The following is a 24,667-nucleotide window of genomic DNA, read 5'->3' on the forward strand; positions in this document are numbered from 1 at the left end:
ATATAATATGATTTATTCCACTTCTCTTCTTGCTTATAAAATATTTCCATTTCTTTGCAGCAATTTGGTAAAATCTTAGATGTTGAAATTATTTTTAATGAGCGAGGCTCAAAGGTAAGCAACTTAATTCACTTTAGAATTGTTTAGCTTATTTTAAAATGTTTGTTGTGAATCAGGGGAAACAACTGCACTGTTTTAATCAGTATATTATGAAAATGTACTTCAGTGGGACTCCCTGTAGAGATCACCTCCAGTTTCCAAAATGGTGGGAATTGTATTGAGTTCAGTTTAAAATGTATAAGGGGATAATTTTAAATTGCTGTTATATTTATATAGATAGATAGATAGATAGGTAGATAGATAGATCAAGTTTCCAAAGGGAAATTACCAATGCTTAAAAAAATAATGATGTTGCTACATTTTTGTTTTTCAGTGATAATTATGTTCTTTATATTAAAAAGTGAGTTGATAGTCTCATGAGCAGGTAAATATGTGATTATTCTGTATTAATAAAGTGCAGTTATTTTCCTGGGTTGTAGGGGACAAAGTCTCATATACACCAACCTTTTGAATGTACCTTTATTCATTAGTGTGTTTACCAATCCATATTTTGCAATTTGCCATTGCTTTGGGTTTGTTTTTTCTAGGAAACCAATTTATGAATAAATTTTCCTAGACCTAACAAAAGTCAGGGTCTATATGGAAAGGCTCCAACACCTTCGAAATAAAATATGTTGGAAGGAGAAAAAAAAAAAAACTTTTCCAAAGTATCCTCAACACCAGTAGTTGTCCAAGTATGGTCCCAGACTAGCAGGATCAGCATCTCCTGGGAAAGTGCTAGAAATGCAAATTCTCAGGCTTCACCCCAGACCTACAATGTGTGTTTTAACAAACCTTCCAGGACTGTGCTTAAAGTTATAAACAGAGTCTTTCTTTTTCAGACAAATGCCAAACCTTCACCTGAATGCAAAATACCCTCTGCCCATTAGTGTTTTGTAGCAGCTGTTGTTCTCAAAGCGCCCTCTTTCTACCTGCACCCTCAGTAAATTCAAGAGCTCCAGGAAAATCTCCCTGGAGGAAAACAACACATTAGGCATATCAGCAGACCCTGAGTAGGTAACGGAATAATCTTGCACAAGGAGAGGGATATTGGCCTTAGCGACCAGAAGGTGAACACTTCCAATATCTCTACTTTGTTTTCTGACTACCATTCCCCAGGTTGTCAGGGACTTTAAGATTCCTTGTGAAAGTGGATGTGGAGATACAGAAAAATACTGGTTTTGGCCCTATAACTTTCCTTATGCAGACAATTTAGGACACAGTTATCCAGGAGGGTTATTCAGCAGTACTGGTTTTATTAAATGTGTCACAGACTATAGTGCCCGCTCTCTTGTGTATATGACTGCTTTCTCCCATGAAAGAATCATTTGAATTCACTATTCCTTGGACAGTCTGCCCTTCCTCCCTCCTAAGTGGATTTATTATTAACTGAATAGGACAATAGTGATTAAAATAAAGGAAGAAAATTCCAGCATTTTCTCCTCCATGCCCAAAATGATGATGTGATCATCCAGATGAGTAAAAAAAATCAATCCATTATACTCTGCAGTTCTGCTCTATCAGGAACCTTGTCATTCTTCTATGACTTCAGATATTTTACAGCCATTCTTGCAATATGTCAATACTTTGACCTCAAGGTTGGGGGGAAATAAGTTAACTCTCTTTCTGCTTCCTGTATGAAAATCATTACAGGGACTACTTCTATACCTGCAAAGCGAAGTGCATTAAGAGAAAATGTGCCCAGCCCAATCTCATTCACTCAGGCCTGATGAATTCTTGGCAAAATTGTACAGTTGACCCAGAACATGGAACATTGGCCAACTCTTCTAACCCTGAGTCTGTCTATAACACCACTGCCATTAGAGGTTTTTTGCTTGTTTTTAAAATTTACATTGAATTTATATTTTGTTCTGCAACTTTTGCCAGTTGAAGAAAGCTATTTAATTCCTTCTGAGAGCTGCTTTGGGACATTAGAAGAATATCATTTGCTATTTTGAAAGTACAATGGTGGTGCTATTTTTAAGATTTCTTCCGTCATTCCCATGATTAGTCTATCTCTGGGGGCTTCCGAAAAAAGACCATTTAAGTTTGCCACATCCAGAGGCTGTCTTTGTTAAGCTAGCTCCTTTTCTTTCTTTCTTTTTTTTCCCCTTATTTTTTGGACTAGAAAACATCCAAAATAGCCTCTCTCAGTGGGTACACTCCCTCTGAAAGAACTTGTCTTGCAGGTGTTGGAGCTGACTGTTTAGGGACCGCTGGAACATCACTGAGATGGTCCAGTTGGGAACTGCTAAATGGGGGCAGCGGCTCACATGGGTTATTTTTCATACTTGACATTCTCATTTATGGAAAAGGGCCTTATTTAGAAGAGCATTTCCATTTTAATAGTTGAGAAACCTAAACCAGTGTTATGACCTCATTTACATCATTTGGTGCTAGACAGACAGCCAGGAAATGGGTGGGCACTTAAGAGCTGTGAACTCACCTGCTGGCCACTAATTCCCATGGCAATCCCTGACACAGGACGACACCCAATGCTGTGTGTGTGTGTGTGTGTGTGTGTGTGTGTGTGTGTGTGTGTGCGCGCGTGCGCACAATTATGCATGTACATATACACCTGTACTTACAAAGGCAGTATCTATATTATTCTGAGGATGTATATCCATAAGTATATATGGATAGCAAGTATACAGGAAAATCACATTTTAAAAAGATACACCAGACTCTAAAAATGAGAATTAGATAGCATTTAGAGGTGTGCGATGCTATAATTCATTTTTTTTTCTTTTAGGAGATTTTGAACCATTTTATTTACTCTGAAATGATCTTTTTGGAGGACACAACCAGATACAGCTACTCTCTATACCTAAGAAATGCACACTTCAGTCTTAGATTCAGTAGATGTCTATAAGTATTGGTTGCATTTCAGGTGAATCAACTGGGAGGGAGACAGAAATGCTTCATGTCCTCATAGGTTTTCTTGAGTACAAGAGGGATAGACCATGAGGATGGATAAAGTGTGCTGTGTTCTACAGTGGCAGAGGAGGCTGCTGAAAGCAAACAGATGGATACTGTTAGAAAGTGGGAGGGCTTCCGGAAAGAAGGGGCATTTAAGCTGAGAGTGAAAGATGAACTTCGAAGTTACCAGGGAGGGGAAGAAGGGATGTCTTACAGGGAGAAGGGGTTGCTTGTACAAATGTCACTGGAAAGAAGTGTTGATGTGAGGCTCTCAGTCCCTTAGGAAAATGAATCTTCAGACGCTTCTCAACAGTTTCCCTCTTATAAATGTAAGCTCTCTGCACCAGAAACTAGAAGACTTGATTTTTTATGTATATATAATATGAAAAATCAGAGCATTCATCTATTCAGGGTGCTTCAGAGCCTTTATTTAAGATATACAATGGTGTATTTGCGTGAATGCAAAAAAAGAAGATATCACTTAAAAATACCAAAGACCAAAAAAGAAAAATAACTAGGATGCCGGAAGGTCAGAATGTATGATTTACAAAAAGATTTTGAAATCAGCAGGTCATGCTGGTCTGGTGGTCCATTTTCAGGTTACCTTTATCTCGCCTGTTGATCATGGGGTGGCACAGGCCACAGATTTCTTTCCTCCAGTAGCACTGTGCCTTCTCTCAGCTCCACCCCTCTGTAAAGGGAAACACTGAGAAGATGTGTCTTTCTCCCACAGTCAGAGGGTATGTGATTCCCCTTTGTGTAGCCCTCCCTGCACTTTTGATTTTTTCATACACATCAGTATTGTGCTAGTTCTAAGCTCTTCACGCCAACTCCAGAATATGCTAAAATACAAATATTTGTAATCTTTTGAAAAACTGCAAGTTGCTGTTTCCTTGAGATAAGGTTCTGACCAGGAGGCAGGTCAAAAGAATCAACCTTAGCCCCTGCTTTCAAAGTTGCCTAGCACCTGTGCTTGATAGGGAGGGCACCCAACAGTAGAGAGGCCAGGGAAAGGTCTTTCTGGTTGTGGTGCAGCTCCCCAGATGAGAAGTCTGATAATCTTCTGACCCAGGGAAGCCATATCACCTCTTGTCTCAGGGGGAGAATTGTCCAATGAAACAAGTAGGAAAGTCTGTTTGGTATTCTGAGGACTCTTTCTGGAGCAAGCTCTTCCTGAACCCAACTTTTTGCCAAATTTCAACTAGTCATCTCAGCAGTTGGAAATGAAGAGTATTGAGTAGCTCAAAATAAAAGAAAAATGTAGCAGAAAGTAATGATTATAAGAAGAAGAATAAAAATAATCAATATATTCTCTTTGCTTAAAAACAAAGTGAGACCTTCAGAATAGATCGGGGCTTTTCCTTTTTAGTTCATGCACTTTCCTTGAGATTCAAAATATATTTCTGTCTACACCTTCTTCTCTACTTGGTGTATGTAACACTGATTTCAGGTCTGTAGGTTTGCCTTGGGTACAAACATGAAAGATGAAAACAAGATTCTTTAGGATAACTGTTGGGCAGTTAGGTTGAGTTCAGTCTCACCCAGGTATGTTTTTGCCATCACTGTGGTAATATGACTGCTAGTCCCCATAGACAGAAGTGATGCTGCTTCACCCTAAATCTTTAAGATGGAGGCTATGGATTTTCTATTCTTGACTCAAGAGAGAATGCAAATCCAGAGACCTAGTTTCCTTTATTACCTCTTATATTAGTTTGTTTCTGTTGCTTATAACAAAACACCTGAAACTCGGTAATGTATAAAGAAATGAAATTTATTTCTTACAGTTTCAAAGTCTGGGAAGTCCAAAGTCCAGGGGACACATCTGGTGAGGGTCTTTTTGTTGGTGGTGACTCTCTACAGCAACACAGGGCATCACATGGTGAATGGACTAAGCGTGAGAGAGCTAACCTGCTCACTCGCTGTCCTTATACATCCACCAGAACCATGCCCATGACCACTCATTAAACCATCAATGGATTAATCCATTCAGAAGGGTACAGTCCTCACAATCTAATTGCCTATTAAAGGCCCACCTTTTGATTACCACAATAGGATTACCACCTTCTCAATACTGTTACAATGTAGATTAAGTTTCCAATACATGAAGCTTTGGGAGACACATTTAACCTACAGCACCTCTTAAATGTAAGGCATGGATATTGATTCTAGGGAGTTAGGCTTATAGGGAAAGAAGAGAACATTGCTAAGAAGTCTCAGGCATGTGATTTTGGCTGTACCCTTACATCAAATCTCCAAATGACTGAGTTGGATAGATATTATCCTCAAAAACTCACTCTGTTCCATAGGTTGGTTACTCTATAGAAACCAGTAATATAAAATTCTACTTATTACAAAGAACCAAAACTTTCTTTTGATAGTGTATTGATATGGGAGGTAATGGAAATCCAGATGCTGGGTCACACAGGTAATGTTTTAGGCAAACACATTTCTGGGCTCCACTCTGGGATTCTGATCCAGTAGATACGGAACAGGGCCCTGGAATCTAAATATCTAATGTGCTCCCCCGTTCCTCTTGCTGAGCAGTTAAGTTTGGGACCCACAGGCCAAGAAATATATGTTAGTCAGTTTCTGTTGCTTACAACAGAATACCTTAAACTGGATAAATTATATAAAGGAATGAAATTTTTTTCTTACAGTTTTGGATGCTGAGAAGTCCAAACATACCATATCTGGTGACGGGCTTGGTGGTGGTGGCTCTACAATGATGTAGGGAATCACATGGAAAAATGACTGAGTGTGCGAGAGAGAAAACTCCTCACCTTACTCTTCTTATAAAGCCATCAAAACCACACCCATTACTCCATGAGTGAGTGGATCAATCCATTCACAAGGGTATAGTCCTCACAATTTAATCACCTCTTAAAGGCTCTACCTATCAATCAGCATAATAGGATTTCCCACCCTATTAACTCTATCACAGGGGGGATTAAGTTTCTAATATATAAAACTTTGGGGGACACATTCAACCCAAATCAGGATAGAACCATCAATTAGAGCAAAATCTCCAAGTACTTTCTTTTTGCCTTTGAAGAGCAATTATTTCAAAACTATTCAGTTAGCAAGTATATTTGAGTACCCAATAAGGTCATATGGTGTATGTAAGACTGTATTAGTCCATTTTCGTGTTTCTGTGACAGAATACCTGAAACTGGCTAATTTTGTAAAGAACAGAGGTTTATTTGGCTTCTGATTCTGGGACAGCTGTATCTGGCATGGGCCTCAGGCTGCTTTTACTCATGGCAGAAAGCAGCAGGTAGCCGACGGGTACAAGCAGATCACATGGCAAGAGGAAGCAAGAGAGAGCAAAGGAGGTGCCAGGGTCCTATAAACAACCAGCTCTCATGGGAACTAATAAAGCCTAGAGAACTCACTCACTACCCTCACCCCCCAGGGAGAGCATTAATCCATTAGTGAGGGATCCGCCCCCATGACTCAAACAGCTTCCAACACCACCACACTGGAGATCAGATTTCCACATGAGTTTTGAGGGGACAACACATCCAAACTCTATCAAAGACTAAGCAGGACACTTGTGTTATGGAGCATGTAATCTTATATTAATCAAATAATTCAGGCTTATCCATGTCACAGATCTTCACTATGGGAATGATTATGAAAGGTAATTCAGTCCAATCCTCCCAGGTAAAGAAACTTAATATTTCTCTTTCTATAGAATCCTGACAAATAATCATCTATCCTTGCTTAAATACATTCATATAAAGTTATCTGTCAGCCATCCTCTTGGGCAACATCTTGTAAATATCCTTAGATTTGGAAGTCACAATAGGGACCCCATGTGGGATTGGGAGTTAACACCAGTTGATTATGACTACCACTTATTTGTAATTACTGTGTATTTTATTAATAAAACTGAATGTTATAGTGCCCCAACAAAACTTAAAACTAACATTTACCTTTATGTAAGGTTTTGCCCAACATAAAATGAAGTCCCAATGTACTGCATTATTTCACCCAGTTTGTACAGTGAAAACCAGAAAGAGCTGGACAAATTTACACTGAAATTGTTTAAAAGGTTGGTGTATATTTCCAAACAACATGTAAAAATATTTTTAGGGGTTTTAAAAATAATGTGTCGTATTTTCTGTACTCTTCTTAGGCAGTGTCAGTGAAGACAAAAGGTAGATTTTGACAATATAAAATTTAGTGGGATTGTTTATTGAGGCTGAAATAAAAAGCAAAATGTACCCATGATGAAGTAAAGGGTATATTTGTTAGCCATCAGTAAAGGAGGAAGTGCTCAGAGTGAATATAATATAACAAATTATATTCTGTTAACAAGGCTTCTTTATTTTGCTATCTGTTGATATGGCAAGTGAATAGAAGCACAACGTCTTAGAACTTTATAATATATATATACACATTTCCCTTTTTGCTTAATAAAGTAGTTTGGAAGTTGTCAAATTCAGAAGCATGTATATTATTTGGGGGGTGGAGAAAGTATTAATGCAGAAACATTACTTGAATTGTTTGCATTATTAATCAATTGAAGTTTATTTCTATTCATTTCATGTGATTTTTTTGTTTGTTTAGTAGATCAAAGAATTTAAAGATTTATTATAAAAAAAGGTCTTTCCTTTTTTTAGGCTTTTTTGTTTTTGTTTTTGAGAAGTAAAGGCTGTAGAATTGACAAGTTCGAATAACCCTAAAATTGCATGAAGAAGAGATGTTCTTAAACCACACGGCATGACTCTGTAGGCAATGTTAGAGGATTTTGGCATTCATTGTTGAAATTCCGTGCACACCTTTTGTTTTATTTATTTTTAATCTGCATGTCAAGAAAGTGGTTCCCTTTTTTTCTCGTTATTTCATTTTATTCTCTGTGAAGACACTGTACATTTATTTTGAACTCATGTTCTTTTCTTTAGATTTATTTTCTTCCGTAGTGACATTTAGAAAGGTATTTTTGGTATCAGTCTTTGAATTCTTCAGGGGTTACAGCTAACTGGTGACAGAAAAAAAAGATCTCGTTCACATTTGTCGCTTAATTATTGCACATTTTAGTACTCTTATAATTTCTCTAATTTGCATGTTACAGAACTGAAGCCAGGACAAGAAGTAGAGATTAAAGCGAGAGAACGTTACAAAGTGGTCGTTGACTGAAATAATAATCTGCATGTTGTTTTCCCTTCTCCCTCCTGCATGCAGGGATTTGGTTTCGTAACTTTCGAAAATAGTGCCGATGCCGACAGGGCGAGGGAGAAATTACACGGCACCGTGGTAGAGGGCCGTAAAATCGAGGTGCATGTCCAAAATATTTTCCTTTTCATCTTTTTTATAAATGTCTGCTTCACGCTCATTCGTTGTTCCAGATGCATTATTGGCGTCTCGTATGTGATCCTACTCCCTTCTCATTGTTTATATATATATATATATATTTATATATAAAAAGGAAAACTGGCCTTACTTTTTTTTTCTAATTTTATTTTATTACGTTACTGTTATTACTGCTGAAAGGTGGATGGCAAAAGTGAGACAAAAGAAAGGTTAATCGGAAAGTTTCTTTCTTTTTATTATTTTCCATGTTTTATAATCAACGGGTGCAGTAGCTTCCGAAGAGTAGACAGTGTTACAAACCAAACAAGATACAGAACAGTTTCTTTTTCTTTTCCTTTCCACTTCAGGGTTGAAGAGGGATCCACAGTGGTTTGCAAATTGAACCAAATGGTGAAGAAATAGCACTAGAGAGACTTGTCTTTAAATAAAATTAAAAAAAAAAAAAAATGAGGTCTTTGTCATTAAACATTTTATTCTTTTTTTTTTTTTTTTAAGAAAAAAAGCCATTTTGAATTTTTGTGTTCTTTTGATAATAAAGTGAATAACTGAACAGGAGTTCCTGATGAATATCTGGCCCCTGTTCATTGGAAACATAAAAATACCAAATTTCTGATACTCGAGTCTGCTATTTGTACCACTGGGATCTCCCTCAACATAGCCACAGGGTCATATTTGTTTAAAAAAAAAATTTTTTTTAAGTACCAGTTAAAAATGCTTTAGTCTTTGGAGTAAGATGTTGCATATTTTACCTTTCATTTTCCCCCTTCGACGATAACGCTTAGGCCCCTCACCAAACTCTCAGTAACCATGGTAACTGTATACAAACCCATGCTGGCGATGGCGGTGAATGGTAAGTGGTGAAGTCCATCTGCCGTTTCACGTATTTAGTGCTGATATATCTATATACCTATATATATACCACGTGAATTTTTTTGACTTGTTGTATTAAGTTTTCTTGATGCTCTATTTTTTTGGATATTGGTACGCCTGTAATTGAGTGTACGTTCTAAGCTAGCCTGGGAGGCACTGACTGGATTGAGTTATGACCGGTGCACATCTTACTCAGATTGTTAACTCCATATTGTGTTAAACAATGCACCCTCTCTTTTATCCTTCTGTTAGCTGTGACTTTAAAGCTTGAATGATTCTGTTAATTCTTGCGATGTAAAAGGCTCTTGTTCCAAGTGTTGAATGCTAGATGTTGCTTTCCTGATGATTCTTCCCTCCTAAAGTATTGCACACGGCTAAACCTGTTTGTCCCTTTTTTTTCTTTTTTTGACATTTACGTTCCCTTGTACCTTGTCTTTTCCCTCTTCTATTCCACTGCATGTTCCTTCATATGAACTTTATTTTATGTTTTAAAAAAATATTTATTGTTTCTGTGTTACCATGGAGTACACGCATGCTTTTAAATCTTCAATTATGCAGTATCTTTTAATTTGCTTTTACTGTCTCTTTATTAAACTTTTAAATGATATGACATTGCTTTATTGAAATGATTTGTAAGTTAAAATGGTTATGAAGTAAATGTAATTATAAAAAAAAATGTATGATTTTGTTATGCACCTACTGCCTTTTATAAATTAAAATGCATTTTAGTTTTTAGTTTGTTTTTTTTTAATAAGTAATTACAGTCATAATGCATGCAACTAATTGAAATGTGGGCTGGCCCTGGAATATGTGCTCACTTGAGTTTTCTATGTACATAGGTAAATAATGCCACAGCACGTGTAATGACAAATAAAAAGACTGTCAACCCTTATACAAATGGTAAGTAGAGGTTTTTTATGAAAAATCCTCTCTACCCCTGAATCTATTAAGTAATTTAAGTGGGGAATCTGTTTCAACAAGGTATGTTTGCCTCAGCACGGACACTGCATCCTTGCTGTTGGCCTGCTATAGTGAACCACCTAAATCAATGGGTAATTTTCACAACAAAGGCAAATTTAGTTTTCAGGTTAAGTGTGCATGTCCATCATCCCATCTAGTAAAACTCCTATTGGGGATTGAGCTGCAGTAGTTCTCTGGGGACTTATTGGATAATTTAACTTGTTATCACAATAAGTTGAGAGGAAGATGGAGACTTTGTTCGTTGATTTGGTTCTTTTACCACCATCTCACTAATCGTTCTTGGAAGTATGACCACATAATTGGGTTGCCCAGTGCCATTTCAGTCCAGGTAAGGATGTTGCTGTGTATTGCAGACCCCTTCAGGACAATGCTTTTCCGCCCTTACTAATCAAAAAGACTTTTCAAACCTCCCCATAAAAAAAAATTCACATATATGAGGGCACTTCAGAAAGTTCATGTAAAGGTTCATGTTGTCTTTCAATTCTGTTTTTCCACAAACTTTCTGAAGTACCCTCATATATGAGGAGTTATTAAAAATGTTCAAACATTTTGATTTTTAAATTTTTCTCAAGATAAATATCTCTTCAGATATATAGGGGGGAAATCTACTGCTATGCTAAGCACATGCTTAATTGTACCAAAAGTTAAAAAGAAAGGAATGCAGTAAGTTAAAGTATATCCACTTAGTAGAATATTAAACCCATTAAGATGAGAGAGATGAAGACTATGAAGGGCCCCAAAATGAACTTAAAAATTTTTAGATTATAAAAAAATATGTGTATAGCATGATTTCAACTAAGTGGTGGTAGTAATTATACCAAAATGCTAATGATTGAGTTGATTTGCAAGACTGGAAGATATTTTTTCTTTGATTTCTAGGTTTTCAAAAATAATATAATTTTATTACTATCAAAAGGAAAAATACATGGAAAAATATATAAAGTTCTAATTACACATGAAATGTGGAAATAAAGACTTATTTAAAAAAGAATTTTAAAAAGCATTATAAACAAAGCTAAAATATATTTTGAATAACACCACTGCCAACTTGATTTCTAACTTCCCCTGAGAGGAAGCCTCTGTTAATGATTATTTTCTATAGTTTTATTTTGCAAGAATAAAATTCTGCCATTTGGAGCAACTTGGATGAACTTAGATAAAATTATGTTAAGTGAAAGAAGCCAGGCACAGAAAGAGAAATGTCCTCACTCATAAGTGGGAGGTAAAAAAAGTAAGAAAGGTAGATGATCACACTAATATTTTGAACTTTCAAAAATAGAGAACAGAACTGAGGTTAGCAGAGGTGGGAACGGGGGTAGGGGAAGGAGGGTTAGCAAGAAATTGGTAAAGGGCCACAAAAATGATTACATTATGTAATGCTGAATGTACTAATTATCTTGATATGAGCAACATATATTGCACATAAGTATTGATATTCAGATACATAGAATCAATTGTTTCAATAAAAATTAATTAATTAATTAAAATATAGTTTTATTTTGCATTTTCATGAATATATGTGTAGTAGTGTATATTTATCATATTCAGGGTATTATGTACATGTTTCTTAAATAAATGTTACCTTGATGTACATGTCATTTTTAATTGGCTTTTATACATCAGTATGGAGTTATTTCAATGTTAATATATACATATCAAACAAATTCTTTTTAATGGTTGCATAATATTCTATAAAATGGATATAGGGTTTATTAAGAACCTCAATACTGGTTGATAGTTTTTGTTTTATTGTTATAAACAATAGTATTAGCACTGGATAGTTTTGGTTTTTTTTCTCTCTCTTCTGCTAATGGCTACCAATTTGACAAAGTCAGTTATTCTTAATTTAAAAAGGGGCACCATTAAACACGGGTATAACCTCAATATAATAGGGCTGCAAGTTGAAAGACTACAATAATTATTTATTCTGCAACCATTCTCCCCAGCTCCAACAGCCCAAGACATACCCTGAAACAGTATAAACAATTTGCCCAACAGACTTTGAATGCCCAGTGCTGAAATGAAGCAAACCTCTGATTTATGTGTCATGAAGCCTTTCTACTTGGGTAGAAATAATAGCTCTGCAACTTTCCACAGTTAATACGTGATGACATCGATCTGACTATTGGACATTTTCTTTAATTATGAAATAGCAATTGTGTGTGTGTGTTTGTGTACACACATGACAGGCCTAAGTGAGCTTCTGTGAACATACATAGGTGCTCATGTGTGCTGTCTGAGTGTGTAAATGAAGCAAGAAAATCCAAGATTATCTCCTTTAAACTATATGTATGCATTTTTTTTTTTTTTAAAGAGTTATTGGGCTGGCCGGTTAACTCACTTGGTTAGAGCATGGTGCTGATAACACTGAGGCTGAGGGTTTGGATCCCCATACTGGCCAGCCACCAAAAATAAATAAATAAATAATTGAAAAATAAATTTAAAAAATAAAGAGTTATTGATCTATGCCATACCCAGGGATTAAAAAACAGACCTGTAGGATTTTTAGACAAAATTGGAAGCCCATTTGTAAATAGCCAGCATTTCTAGAACACTGACTGTGCATGCATATGTGAAGCATTTTAAATGCACTGTACCCCAACGAAGTCCTGCAAAAAGGACATCATCATCCCTATTTTTAAGATGCTAAACTGAGCCTAGATGAGATGAAGTAATTAATGAAGACTTTTTTTAATTATGAGGTGACAGAAGCTTGTGGCCACATGTGTGTGTGTATCAGGCATTCCTTCCCCTGTCATCTTACAGAAATGTATTCAAATGGCAACTGTCTGTAATAACAACAACAACAAAATATTAAATGTGCAGCTTTGTGCTCCTGCCACATGTTGGCAAAAACACCCCATGTCCCATTCCTGGTGGCCATGCATTCTTTGTTTGTGGGAATAAGAAGTGTTGGTTTCTCATCCATGTACCTGAAAAGGGACACTGAGTATTATTCCTGTCACACATAATGAGTTGGCAGCTAAGGGATAGATGGACAGTCACAGTAGAACTGATTTAAAAAATAAATATGTATCCTAGTTATACAGGCAGTAGCTTCTACTGAGGAAATGATGAATACCTTTGGTATTCAAAGAAAATTTGTTTTCAAAGCTTTTCCAAGTTGTAACTCATGAGTATCACCCCTGCAGATAAAATTTCCCATTAATTGCAATGCAATATAGCTGAACAAATGTGGGGCCGTTTCAAATCCTTAACAAGAGGATATGACTATGGTAAAAGAGGGTAAGTCAGGACCCAGAAAGTCATGTTGCAATGAGAAAATTAAGCAATTGGTGAGGTTCGCTCATTAACTAGGTAATTCATTCACATAAACCATAGAAATTATGCTTCAGCAAAATTATGCATTACTAAAGTCACCAAATTTTGAGGTTGTATCTTCAAATGGTTAAATATAGCTATTAGTGCCAGCATCATATTCATGCATTGCTTTGATTAGGTGTCCAACAAAAGTTTTAACATCTGCAAGTTTCCAGTGATGAATTTAACAGGGCCTTAAATGCAGTGAGATACTTGTCTAAGAGATTGTACTCTAGAGACCACACAGTTAATAACATCATGGAGGATGTGGATTCCATTTCCAGGACCTTTAAACGTGGATACAGGATAAGAGGATACTATAGAGTACAATATAGGCTTCTGGACATTCTACCCACCAGAAAGCTCCACAAAGAAGGAATCGGGCTATTTCTTTCTTGCTGTTTCTCCCAAGGACACCCACCTGCACTGAGAAGTTGGGGTTTACTCTCTTCTTTGGAGATCAAATATTGGATCTGCAAACCAAGTTGAGAGCTGGTTTGAAAGGGATTTCCTGGGTGTTGGGGAAGCATGGGTGTTAGACGTGGCTCTTTTGTTTTATTAGAGATCTTAGGAAAGATGAAAAGTGAACACAAATATCCACGACTACACAGAGAGGCAGACCGTGTTCCCAGTATCAGCTCTGTCATTCACTGGCCATTGAGCTGTATGCACATTGTTTAAACTCACCACACTCCAACTTTCCTCAAGTGGAAACTGTACATATAATGGGAACTGTACATCATAAGAATTTGTGATAATAATAGGAGACAAAGTACTCAACACAATAGTCTGTATACAAAATGTCCTAATTTTTTCTTCCATTTGTAGCACAGTATTATTTAATTGCACAGTAATCTCAACATTAAATGATCACCCTGTTCCTTTTTTGTTATAGATAGTAAGTTGAATTTCCTGATAAACACTAGTTTAAGAATCAAATATTCTGATGCTAACAAAAGCTGAGCAGATAATATAAATAAGCAAACAAAGAGGATTTGAGAAAGTCAGTCCTTTTAGGACAGTCTTTGGTTTTCTTACTGGGTAAAGCAACATCTCTCTACAGAAGAAAAAACAGCATAAGATAACAATAATAGATTGCAGATGTCCGACCTTCAAACAAGGCACAATAGAGAGTGGTGGTGACTGTGACTAACTTGGGAGTTCATGTGATAGCACCTGGTCACCTCTAGTAAATCTGTCCATGGGGATTCTTAACTTAAAGTTGCCATTTCTATGAATGTTTCAAGAGAACCAGAAATCCTGTCATTTGCCTGAAATCTAAATGTTGGCAATGAATGCATGTGACTAGAAAACATACTAAAGGAGTAGGCTGGCTGGTTATCTCAGTGGTTAGAGTGTGGTATGATAACATCAAGGTCCACAGGGCTCAATCCCTATACCAGCCAGCCACCAAAAAAGCCCAAAACAAAACAAAATAAAATTCTGAATGAACCAGAACAAAACACATCTGCACACAATACACAACTAGCTTCTTTTTGTTTTGGCATTTGGGCGTAGCCTCGTGCACCATTTCAGCTATCGGGTCTCTGGCATCCTTAGTGCATGTCTTTAAAAAGCATCTATATGCAGTTTTTGAAACCCCTGCAGTGTATTTAAGGGTCCTCTCCGGAATATGTTTCTTTGATATCCAAGTTGGCAAAGCCCTAGAGAAGGCATGTGTTCATTTCCTGTGTGTGCACATTCAGACTTGTCTTTTAACAGCCAATATAGCAGTAGTTAACACTGGGGATCTTGGACAGCATCTCTGAAGAAGGCTGACATGTGAGCTTTGACAAGCTAAATTTGGGGAGAGGAGTGCATCCCCTCAAGGTTCAACCACAGTCTGGTCTCTCTAAACTGCTCATGTGTCTGATATAGAGCGAGACCCTTATGTGCCTGGTCTCTCCTCCAATGCCTGGTCGTATGGGGAACCCTGGGAGGCTGGGAGCGGTGGGCTTTATCAGCTGTGCTCCTTTTGTTGTAAGCCTCATTGTTCGGTTTAATGTCCTTGATCAAAATCTCTGAATTTGTAAGGCCTGGGGACGTACACAAACTGCCTAAGAAATTAAAAATTGGATCATTTTGTCCATCTTCCTGACAGTGCAGGCTCATATCTTCAGCAGGGTTATCCCAAGGGTCTCTTCCAGGTACCAGAAGGAGTCATAGGGACTGTGGTCAATTTGCATGTGATTTGCATACATTTACATAAGCCTTGTGAGCTCTGTGTAAGTCTGAGTGGAGGTGATTTTCAAAAGCTGGATTCTTATTGCCTTTCCCTGGAAGACAGTCATCCTTAACAGGATCTTTCTTCATTAGATGGATAGCGTGTACCAGAAAACAGGTCACTGGAGTTGAGAAAGAGACAAAATCCTAGCCAAAGAGAATAAGTTCATTAGGAAAAGCTCTATATTCCTTCATTTTTTTTTTTTTTTTTTTTTTTTAGTAAAACCAAATAAATATTTATGGAACAACTACTATTTGCCAAACACAGTTTTAGGTGTTGGGAATTCATGTTGGACTGCAGTCCTGCCCTCTTTACTGTTAATTTTAGTGGCGGAGAATGGTTATAAAAAACAATTAAGAACAAAAGAAGAAAGAAAGAGGATAAATCCAGATAGTGTTAACAACTATGCAGAAAATAAAACTGGGAATTGAACCAAAAAGGAAGCAGGAAAGTAACATTAAGTGGCATGTTCTGGGAAGACATCAGAGACCTAAATAATATCAAGTTTGAGAAGAGCTGGGGAGAGTTCTTCAAGCACAGGGAGCAGTGGATACAAAAAACCCTTGATCTAGAATGGTCTTTGGTAGTTTTATACTGATGGAAAAGGTCAGTGTCACTGTAGCTTGCAGAGAAGGGGACAGTGCTACAAAATAAAGGACCAGGGTTAGGTTGGGTTGGCTTATAGACCAAGGTAAGAGATTTGTGTTTATCCTAAGTTCAGAAGGAAGCTATTAAATTCTGAGTAGCAGAACGATGTAGCTGATTTACTTTTTAAAAATCGCTTCGGCCATTATGAACAGAATGGATGGGGAGGGAGGGAGGAAGGAAAAAGGAGTGAGAGGAGAGGGTGAAAGTTGGGTGTTTTCTGTGGGACTTGTCCGGGCAAGAGGTAGGAATCTCTCACTCTAGGATGGTAACAGTGCAGAAGGAGGGAAGAACTTTTTGAAGTTTAATCAATAGGATTTCCTAATGGATTCCACATGGGGTATGAGAAAAAGAGACATATCAAAAAACTATTGAGTAAGAATTTTATTTTGAGCAACTGAGTGGCTGGAGATGACATTTGCTGAAGATGGAAGACTTGGTGAGCAACAGGTCTCAGGAGTGGTGGAGGAGCAGAAGCTGGGTGTTCACACCTGCCCTGCGGTTCAGAAAGACCTTTGTTTTTTCTATGGTGGGAATGGGACGGCCTTGTTTAGGAGAAAGGATCAGGGATGGGAAGAAAGGTAATACCTACACTGATGCTCTCATAATGACCTGAGCAGTCTCATTGTATTTTGTGGCTCAGATTCCCAGTTGGTTTCCTGTAGAAGAAACCTTATCAATCATTTCTCTCAGTTAATGCTTATAGACATGAGATGGCATGGATCTCCTGATGAAGGAGAGTATCAAGTAAATTTCTGTTACTTTCATTTTGGGAGAAAGTTCTTTGTGGGCAAACTTAGAAAACTGATAGGTAATTGGTAGATGATGGATAGATGGGTGTATAGATAGGTAGGTAAATAGATAGATAGTAGATAATATATGATAAATGGATAGATGGGTGATAGGTACGTAGATAGATAAATAAACAGGCAGTAGATGAAAGATAAGTAGATAGATGATACGTAGATTATAGATAAATAGATGATAAATAAATAGATGGACAAATGATGATAGATAGATGGATACAGACAGGTAAATAGATATGATGACAGATAGACGGATAGATAGACAGACAGATGGATAGATTTCTTGGTCCATGAAAATGGAGAAGATAAAGGCAGATGAGAGAAATATGATTACTAGCCAGTCTCAGATGCCTTTGAGAAATCTGTTTCTCTGAGAAAATGAAAGGCCATTGGCACAATTTACGATCTTTGAGAGCTTCATCGCAGTTACTTGACAGGTACACATTCAGAGAATGTTGTGCCGCAGCTTTGTAGGCAAAAGGAAGGATTTAAGGGACATAACAAGGATCTGCACAAGAAATAAAACCTAAGCTGAAGAACGTCAAAGAGACCCCATCTCCACTATCAATAAAAGGATGTAAGACAGGGACCAGAAGGAGGAAGAAAAGGAATAATAATTTAATAATTATTCATTTAATGTTACTACATAGAAGTTTAGTTCACAAATTCTAGATTTCTGTGAAGGACTAGAAAGACAGAGAACAATAAACATGTTTGCAGCTTTATTTTCAGTCAGTTTGCTCTATTTTTTCCTAGACACCAAATGACACAAAATGTGCACATTAGTCCCCATGTCCTCAGGAATTGGGCATTTTCTTTTTTAGGAAGCAGCAAAATTTTGATTAGTCAAAATGAAGTCATTTTCCACATTCCTAAAACGTATTCTAAAGTGTCTAGGGTAATTTTTATTTTTTATATCACTATAGAAATTCCTATTAGGCAAGATATGATTAATACAAGAGAGGAAGATATGAAGTTTCAGAAATCGTTAAGGCAATAGGTCCCAGAATTTTATGTTTCTTTCTGTAGATCTAAAATGGGACCTAGAAATTGCCCATTAATATACATCTCATGTAATCTAAGTATAACATTTTGAAAAACCTTGTCGTAAGATCATCCTGGGGCTGTATTTTTCAAGTTGAGGGTAGCCTATTCAAGTTAGAACTGAAAGTTCTTAGGAACAGAACATTCTTAGAAAGTTCTGGAAAGTTCTGTATCTCAGTACATCCAAGGGCCTATCTATTAAGATAACGAGCCTCTGTCTTAGTGAATCTCAGGAACACCTGTCGGCTGTTCTTAGAGGTACATCACTTAGATCAGGAGTCACACCTGTCCCTTCTGGGAAAACCTCAGAAAGATCTCATTGTCGGAAATACCTTCTCTCACATTCAAACTTTTACCATGGCCTTTTCTTGGGAAAACTTATTTAAAAACCTCTGGTATTTGACCCTCTGCCTAAGGACACAAAGACAAGTGTACACACCTGCCTTCCTCTGTCTTTCAAGAATTCTACAATGGATGTTTTCATACAGACTTAGCAGCAGGAGCAGGAAACAATCACAAAACCCTAAAATTGTTCTTTGGGGATTGTTCCCTAAATAATTCCCAATGAGTCTGTAATGTACTTCCCAATTTGTGAATATTCTTATATGCTCTTTACTTGAGTAAACATTTCTAAATGGCCAGGATTCATTTTACAGAAAGCTCTTCTTCCAGAACATTTGGAAAACTACAGGATTCTCTTAATCTCATATACAGGTTATTTGAAAGTTACCTTAAATATCATGCATTGATTAAGAATTTTTATGGTTCCTAAATGCATTAAAATGCACTCCACACTAAAACTCTATGTGATAAAGTATCATTTTCTTTGGTATTTAAAAAGCACTTTGGAATTCTCTGGTATCCCTTGGTCATAATTAGGAATGAAAATTGTCAGAGTATGTTGCAGTTAAGAATTTTATTTATGCGAGCTTTCAAATTTGTGTGAACTTAATTCAAAGGGACATGAGATGGATTATCTAGCAGATATATGAAATAAAACAGAATATTGAAATTATTGTAATGGCTCTAGAAAATATTGGTATGGTAGAAAACTGATTACAACATCATTTTCAAAAGGTTCAGCAGTAGTTTCCATTCCATTAACTTGAATTGGCAGAAAATAAAAGAAAAGGATAAATCCATTTTCTTATGTATAGTTTTCAAATATTTTTTATGCATGCCCAAACCGTATATCCTTTACATTTTAAAATACAAAAAAAAAAAAAGATACTTCAACCCATTTGATTTGCAGTTAATTTGCAATGATATAAAGTTGTTGAATCAAATGTGATCATAATGTCTTTTATGTTTGTTTTAAGGCTGGAAATTGAACCCAGTTGTGGGTGCAGTCTACAGTCCAGAATTCTATGCAGGTAAAGAGTTTCTCTTTGCACGATGTCTTTTTGGTCTGTTCTAAATGTGCTTTGCCTGCCAATAGAGAATGGGTTTAGTAAAATAATCTGAACCAAGTGAATCCCTATCCTAACAAGTTCTGAATGATTTCTTTGGGCAAAACCAAGAGTGTTTAAAACCCTTTAAAAACAAAAGGGAAATCATGTAAGTCACATGGTGGGGTAGGCATGGAGCCTACCCCATGATGTTTCACATTGATTTTGCCTTAAAAAAGCATTGAGGCTTTGTTCAATAGCATATTGAACAAATAGAGAGCTGTTCACACTCATTTTCTTTCAATGTGCCTGAATGTGTCTTTACATTTCCATCTGGGGTTGCATTTTCTTTTCACTGGCAAAGTAGAGAGTTGGATTAATTATTCCAATAATGTGGCAGTGATTTAGAATTGCCAAGAGAAGGCCTATTTAGAAAACTAGAAAAAAATCCACTTTCTTTCCCCATTTGTCAATTTCCCTTAGCAATTCCATTTCTCTCTACTTTGCCTTCAAGGATATGTCTCTCTCCTCACCCCTTCCCGGCCTAAGCACCAACTACCCTTTAATTGGGAAATCTACTCCCTGAGAAAACTTGGTTACTAAATTTTGGGAGAGTTTAACCCAGTAGCACAGTGACTGAGATTTCATGTCTCCTTGTGCTCAGCTTGGCCTGTCACTGCTGCCTGTTGCTTCTTGAGCAAGGCTGCATTGAACATATAGAACCTTAGTAGTAGATTTTCCACATGGATATTGAAAAGAAGTCTTCCTTTGATGTGGCTCTTGCTTTTTAATAAGAAGAAATAAATAACCAGTTGATCTAGAGCCACTTTTTCAAGTGGTGATCTCTTGATGGTAAGTTGTGTCCCTTACTTTATTTCTTCCTGGGGTGCCTACCTTCCTTCATTTTCCTGACTCTAAGCATTGACCCTAGTGTATGAGATAGGAACATAGAAAACATAGCTACTCTAGCACCAGTCTGATAAAAATAAAAAAATAAAAAAATTTGTTTACTCTCGAAGGCTCAGTAGGATAGCTGAGTTCTGGATTTTAGGCAGGCAATGTTAACAGTTGTGTTTCATGTGTGAGTTTTACTGAGAGCCTGGGTTAAGCCCAGGAATTCTACCACTGCAAAATAGCTGTGTTGAGTCTTGGGAGTTGGGGGGAGGGAGAGACTTCACTAGAAAGCTTTCCATGATTACATTGTGAATCCCACCTGATGAGAGGATACACAGCAGGGTGAAGAACATGGAAACTGTGCTCAGATAGCCCAGGTTTAAACCCTGGCTTCCCTACTCACCAGCAGTGTGACTCTGGGCAAGTTACTTAACGTCTCTGTGCCTCAGTTTCTTCATCTGTTAAATGAGGATAATGACGATAACAAACTCATAGGTGTTTATTGGAATTCAATATACAAAGAGTAATTGGTGCGCAGCCAGCACTATACCAACGTTTGTTAAATAAAGGTGAATAAGTTAATGTTTCACCTCTCTGCCAGAGGGGGAAAATTAGCCGGGAGCTGATTCTGCTAAATTCTGAGAATACTATTAGACTAAGAGGTTTTTTGTTTTTTTTTTCTTATTTCATGAGAGGCCTAGTTGTTTAGTGTTAGCATGTGCATTTAGGGGGAGTTAATTTCAGGAACCAGGGACATGGCAATCCGTTCTGGGGTCACACAGAACTCAGCAGGTATTACTGGGGTACATTATTGTCCAAAGCTGCAGAGAAATAAAATCCCCCAAATGGTGAAAGAGAATAGTCAAACAGAAGCTTCCATGGGTCTGTGGGTACTGCCTGTGGAGCTCAGGGGCTGGAATAAAGAGGCGGAAGATTCTCCCTGTGCATGCATGTGTGTGTGCATACACCTGTGTGCATGACTTTTCCACAACACAATGGGGTCAAGTTTAAGAAGCAAGTAGTCTTCCCTGTGGCGAGGTGGGGTATAGATGTGGGACTTGTGTTGGAGTGGAGAAAGTGCATTTTCTGGTCCTGTGCAATGTAGTTGCTGGCCATTGTTAGTTCTATCAGCCAGGAAGACACCCTGTATCTCCTTTACCTGTACTTTCCAGCGCATGTGCATATCTGTAGGTGTTTAAGAGGACATTAAGACAGGGGAAACAATGCAGACTGACTTGTACATACAAGACTAAATAAGCATAACTTTTAGAGTACTAGAGCAACAATTCAAATTAGTCCAGGGTCCAGCCTCAGAAATTAGATGATCAGGCTATTGGAAGAGAATACATTATAATAAGAGCTAATATTTACTGAATACTTTCTGTGGGCCAGGCATTGTTCAAAGCACTTTCCATAAATTAATGTATTTAATTCTCATAACACGTTTCCACATGAGGAAACTAAGGTACAAAAAGTTTGTATCACTGGTCTAAGATTTCACAGCTAGTCAGAAGCAGGCCAGATTTTGAAATCAGGCTTCAATTTTCCTGGAGCCTGTGTTCTTAAGAACTGGATTATACCGTTTTCTATTTTTTTTATAAATATTAAAAGCCACAGTTCCTATGAACTGTGCCCTATGATCATGCTACATACAGCTCTGTATCCAAGCCACTCAAATTGAAAAAAAGAAGTAACATAATCCTTCTGGATTATCCCAGCCACCCCCACCATATTCAAATGTGTTAACTGGTTGTGTCAGGGAAACCTTTAAGGAGCCCGAACAACCAAAAAATTATCTCAATGAACTGTTCTAATATTCTTAAGTTTATAGAAATGAGGCATGGAAAAGTTAAGTATTCCTTGAGAAATACGAATATCTGTATTTTGTGCTGCCCATGTCTGGATTATTCCAAATAACCAGATGCTTTCTCTTTTCTCCTATATATTTATGTATGTAGGTAGAGTTCATGATACTCATAAATGAGGGGAAATATTATTGCAATGTCAACACTCCCGAGCAGTTTCTTTGAAATATTTGAAGACCCACAAACACTGAGAATCCAGCTAGCTTAAATCAAAAGTTTCAGGCATCTGTATCTATGACATGGATATAAGCAAAGATATAGATGTAGAATGTATTCATTTCTATATCCAGGTATAATTATTAATATCATCCATCTACATATGACTAAGAATTTATGAGGCATTTTAAATGTCCCCAGCTGTAAAAATAGTCTGGATTTATCTTGTGATTTTGAGTGTCTCTCAAAGCTGAAGTGAAGACCTTGTCATTGATTTGCTTTCGATATTTAGTAAGCCCACCCTATATCTGCCTAAGATAGAATGCCAGACTTATTAGTCATTTCTCCATATAAGATTTTGTACTAATGACAAATTTCATAATATTTCCATAGTATAATTATTGATTTTTCTGAAACTTATGCCAAATTAACAGCCCAGCCTCCAGTTGTCAGGCATGAAAAGTTCACATATTTGTAAATTAAAATCAATATTTTCAATCTCTGCTAAAGGTAATTTTCCTAATTTAGTGGACTTTTCCCTAACATTTATTTTCTCTTTTAATTATAAAATGGCAAGTTATTGATTTTCATATATAACCTTTTGACGCCCTGAGTGAATTTTTATTGCAAACGTGGGGTGGGGGTGGGGAGAACATTTGCACTTCTTAATGAGGACCTTTAATTACCGGCTCAACAGTATTAATTTGCTTTGATAAATTATGACTTTCGCTCTCCCTCACACAGACACACATTCCAGGTGAAGCATTAGAAAGCTGTTATGAAAAGCATTCATTTTGTTTTTTTTTTAATTCTTATCAAGTTGTACCTGTAAGAACACTTTTAAATGCTTATTCAATACCAGTCTCCAGAGCACATATACATAAATCAGCCTATCCCATGAACACATATAAATCTCCAAACACCGGTGAGTGTTTTCCTATAAAGCTAAACAGCATTGATTATTTTCTTTGAGTCTAATCATCTTCAGACTCCTTGAGGCTTATTCTCAAGACAAACAATTAGTCAATTAAAAAGAAGTCCAGGTGTATATTGAAGACTTTGGCCAGTGTTTATGGCCAGACCATTTTAAATAAAACTGAAGGCGCTAAATAGAAGTAGAATATCTATAAATATGTGCTCCCAGTAGCCTGCCTCAAGTTATTTAGCCTAATTAGAAATACCTTTTCCAAGAATCTGGATGAAGAGGCCTCAGAGGGTGTTCTTACACTTTCCCTGTCAGTGTGAGCAGTTCCCTTTTCTTCTCATAAAAATATATTTTTTTAAAAAGTAGTGTCTTTTAGAGATAATCATGGGATCTAGCCAACAAAACTGTTGACTTAAAGCACCTTTAATCTTCATAAATAAGTAAAACGAAATAAAAATAAATAACAGAAGGTTACACAAACGTGTCAGCATGGTACTGACGAATGGCAAATTTATCTGTTTCTCAATTGCCAGTAAGACACACACTGCACTGCTCACCCACGTTGTATATCATATCTGCCAACTCATTTCTGTGATTAAATATTCCATCAGTGGGACTATGAGACAGCAAAGCTTAACAAGATTCGTAAGACGTACCACTTGAACACACATAACTCACTTCCATAGAGGGAGAGCACCCCGCCTGCAAAGGAAAATTGGAATTGAGTTAAATGACTCCATGAGACATGATCAAGAGGGAAAGGAAAAGATCTTCTAGGGGAACGCAGAGCTAAGACAGAGTGAGGTCCCGATGACAAGAGACATACAGTTAAAGTCAAAAGTAGAGAGAGGCAGAGCAAATCAGCTTAAAAACCTTGAAGACAATGATGAACAACAGTCCTGATGATACTACTACTATTAGCAGGTTTGGGGGGAAAGAAGGGAGTCGGAATATATAATATATCCCTCCTGAAAATAAAAATTTGTAGCTTTGAGAGAAAAAAAAGCAAAAAACAAAGAACAGGCACTAAAAGAAAGTTATAAGGAGTTATAAGGGTTATAATGGTTATAAGGAGGATCAGATGAGATCGTGGCTGTGAGAGAACTCCACAGACTGTAAAGGTTATAGAAATATAAAAGATGAGTGTGATCACCAAAGTCACCCCGATTGATTACGTACATGTCGGAAAGAACCTGACCATACACCACATGACT

At 37.0% G+C, this 24,667-nt stretch overlaps 1 protein-coding gene across 4 annotated transcripts in view; it reads left to right on the forward strand.

Annotated features, from left to right (window-relative positions):
* RBFOX1 (RNA binding fox-1 homolog 1) overlaps nt 1-24,667 on the forward strand; it is a 342,829-nt gene that overhangs the window by 223,051 nt on the left and 95,111 nt on the right. For all 4 annotated transcript variants that reach the window (XM_063100620.1, XM_063100621.1, XM_063100622.1 and 1 more), the window contains exons 4-7: nt 61-114; nt 8,206-8,298; nt 10,044-10,104; nt 19,545-19,598. In XM_063100620.1, the coding sequence (XP_062956690.1) occupies nt 61-114; nt 8,206-8,298; nt 10,044-10,104; nt 19,545-19,598 (262 nt within the window). The remainder of the gene's footprint in view (nt 1-60; nt 115-8,205; nt 8,299-10,043; nt 10,105-19,544; nt 19,599-24,667) is intronic.

This window comes from Cynocephalus volans, chromosome 6 (assembly GCF_027409185.1).
Source record: "Cynocephalus volans isolate mCynVol1 chromosome 6, mCynVol1.pri, whole genome shotgun sequence".
In the NCBI taxonomy this organism is placed as follows: Eukaryota; Metazoa; Chordata; class Mammalia; order Dermoptera; family Cynocephalidae; genus Cynocephalus; species Cynocephalus volans.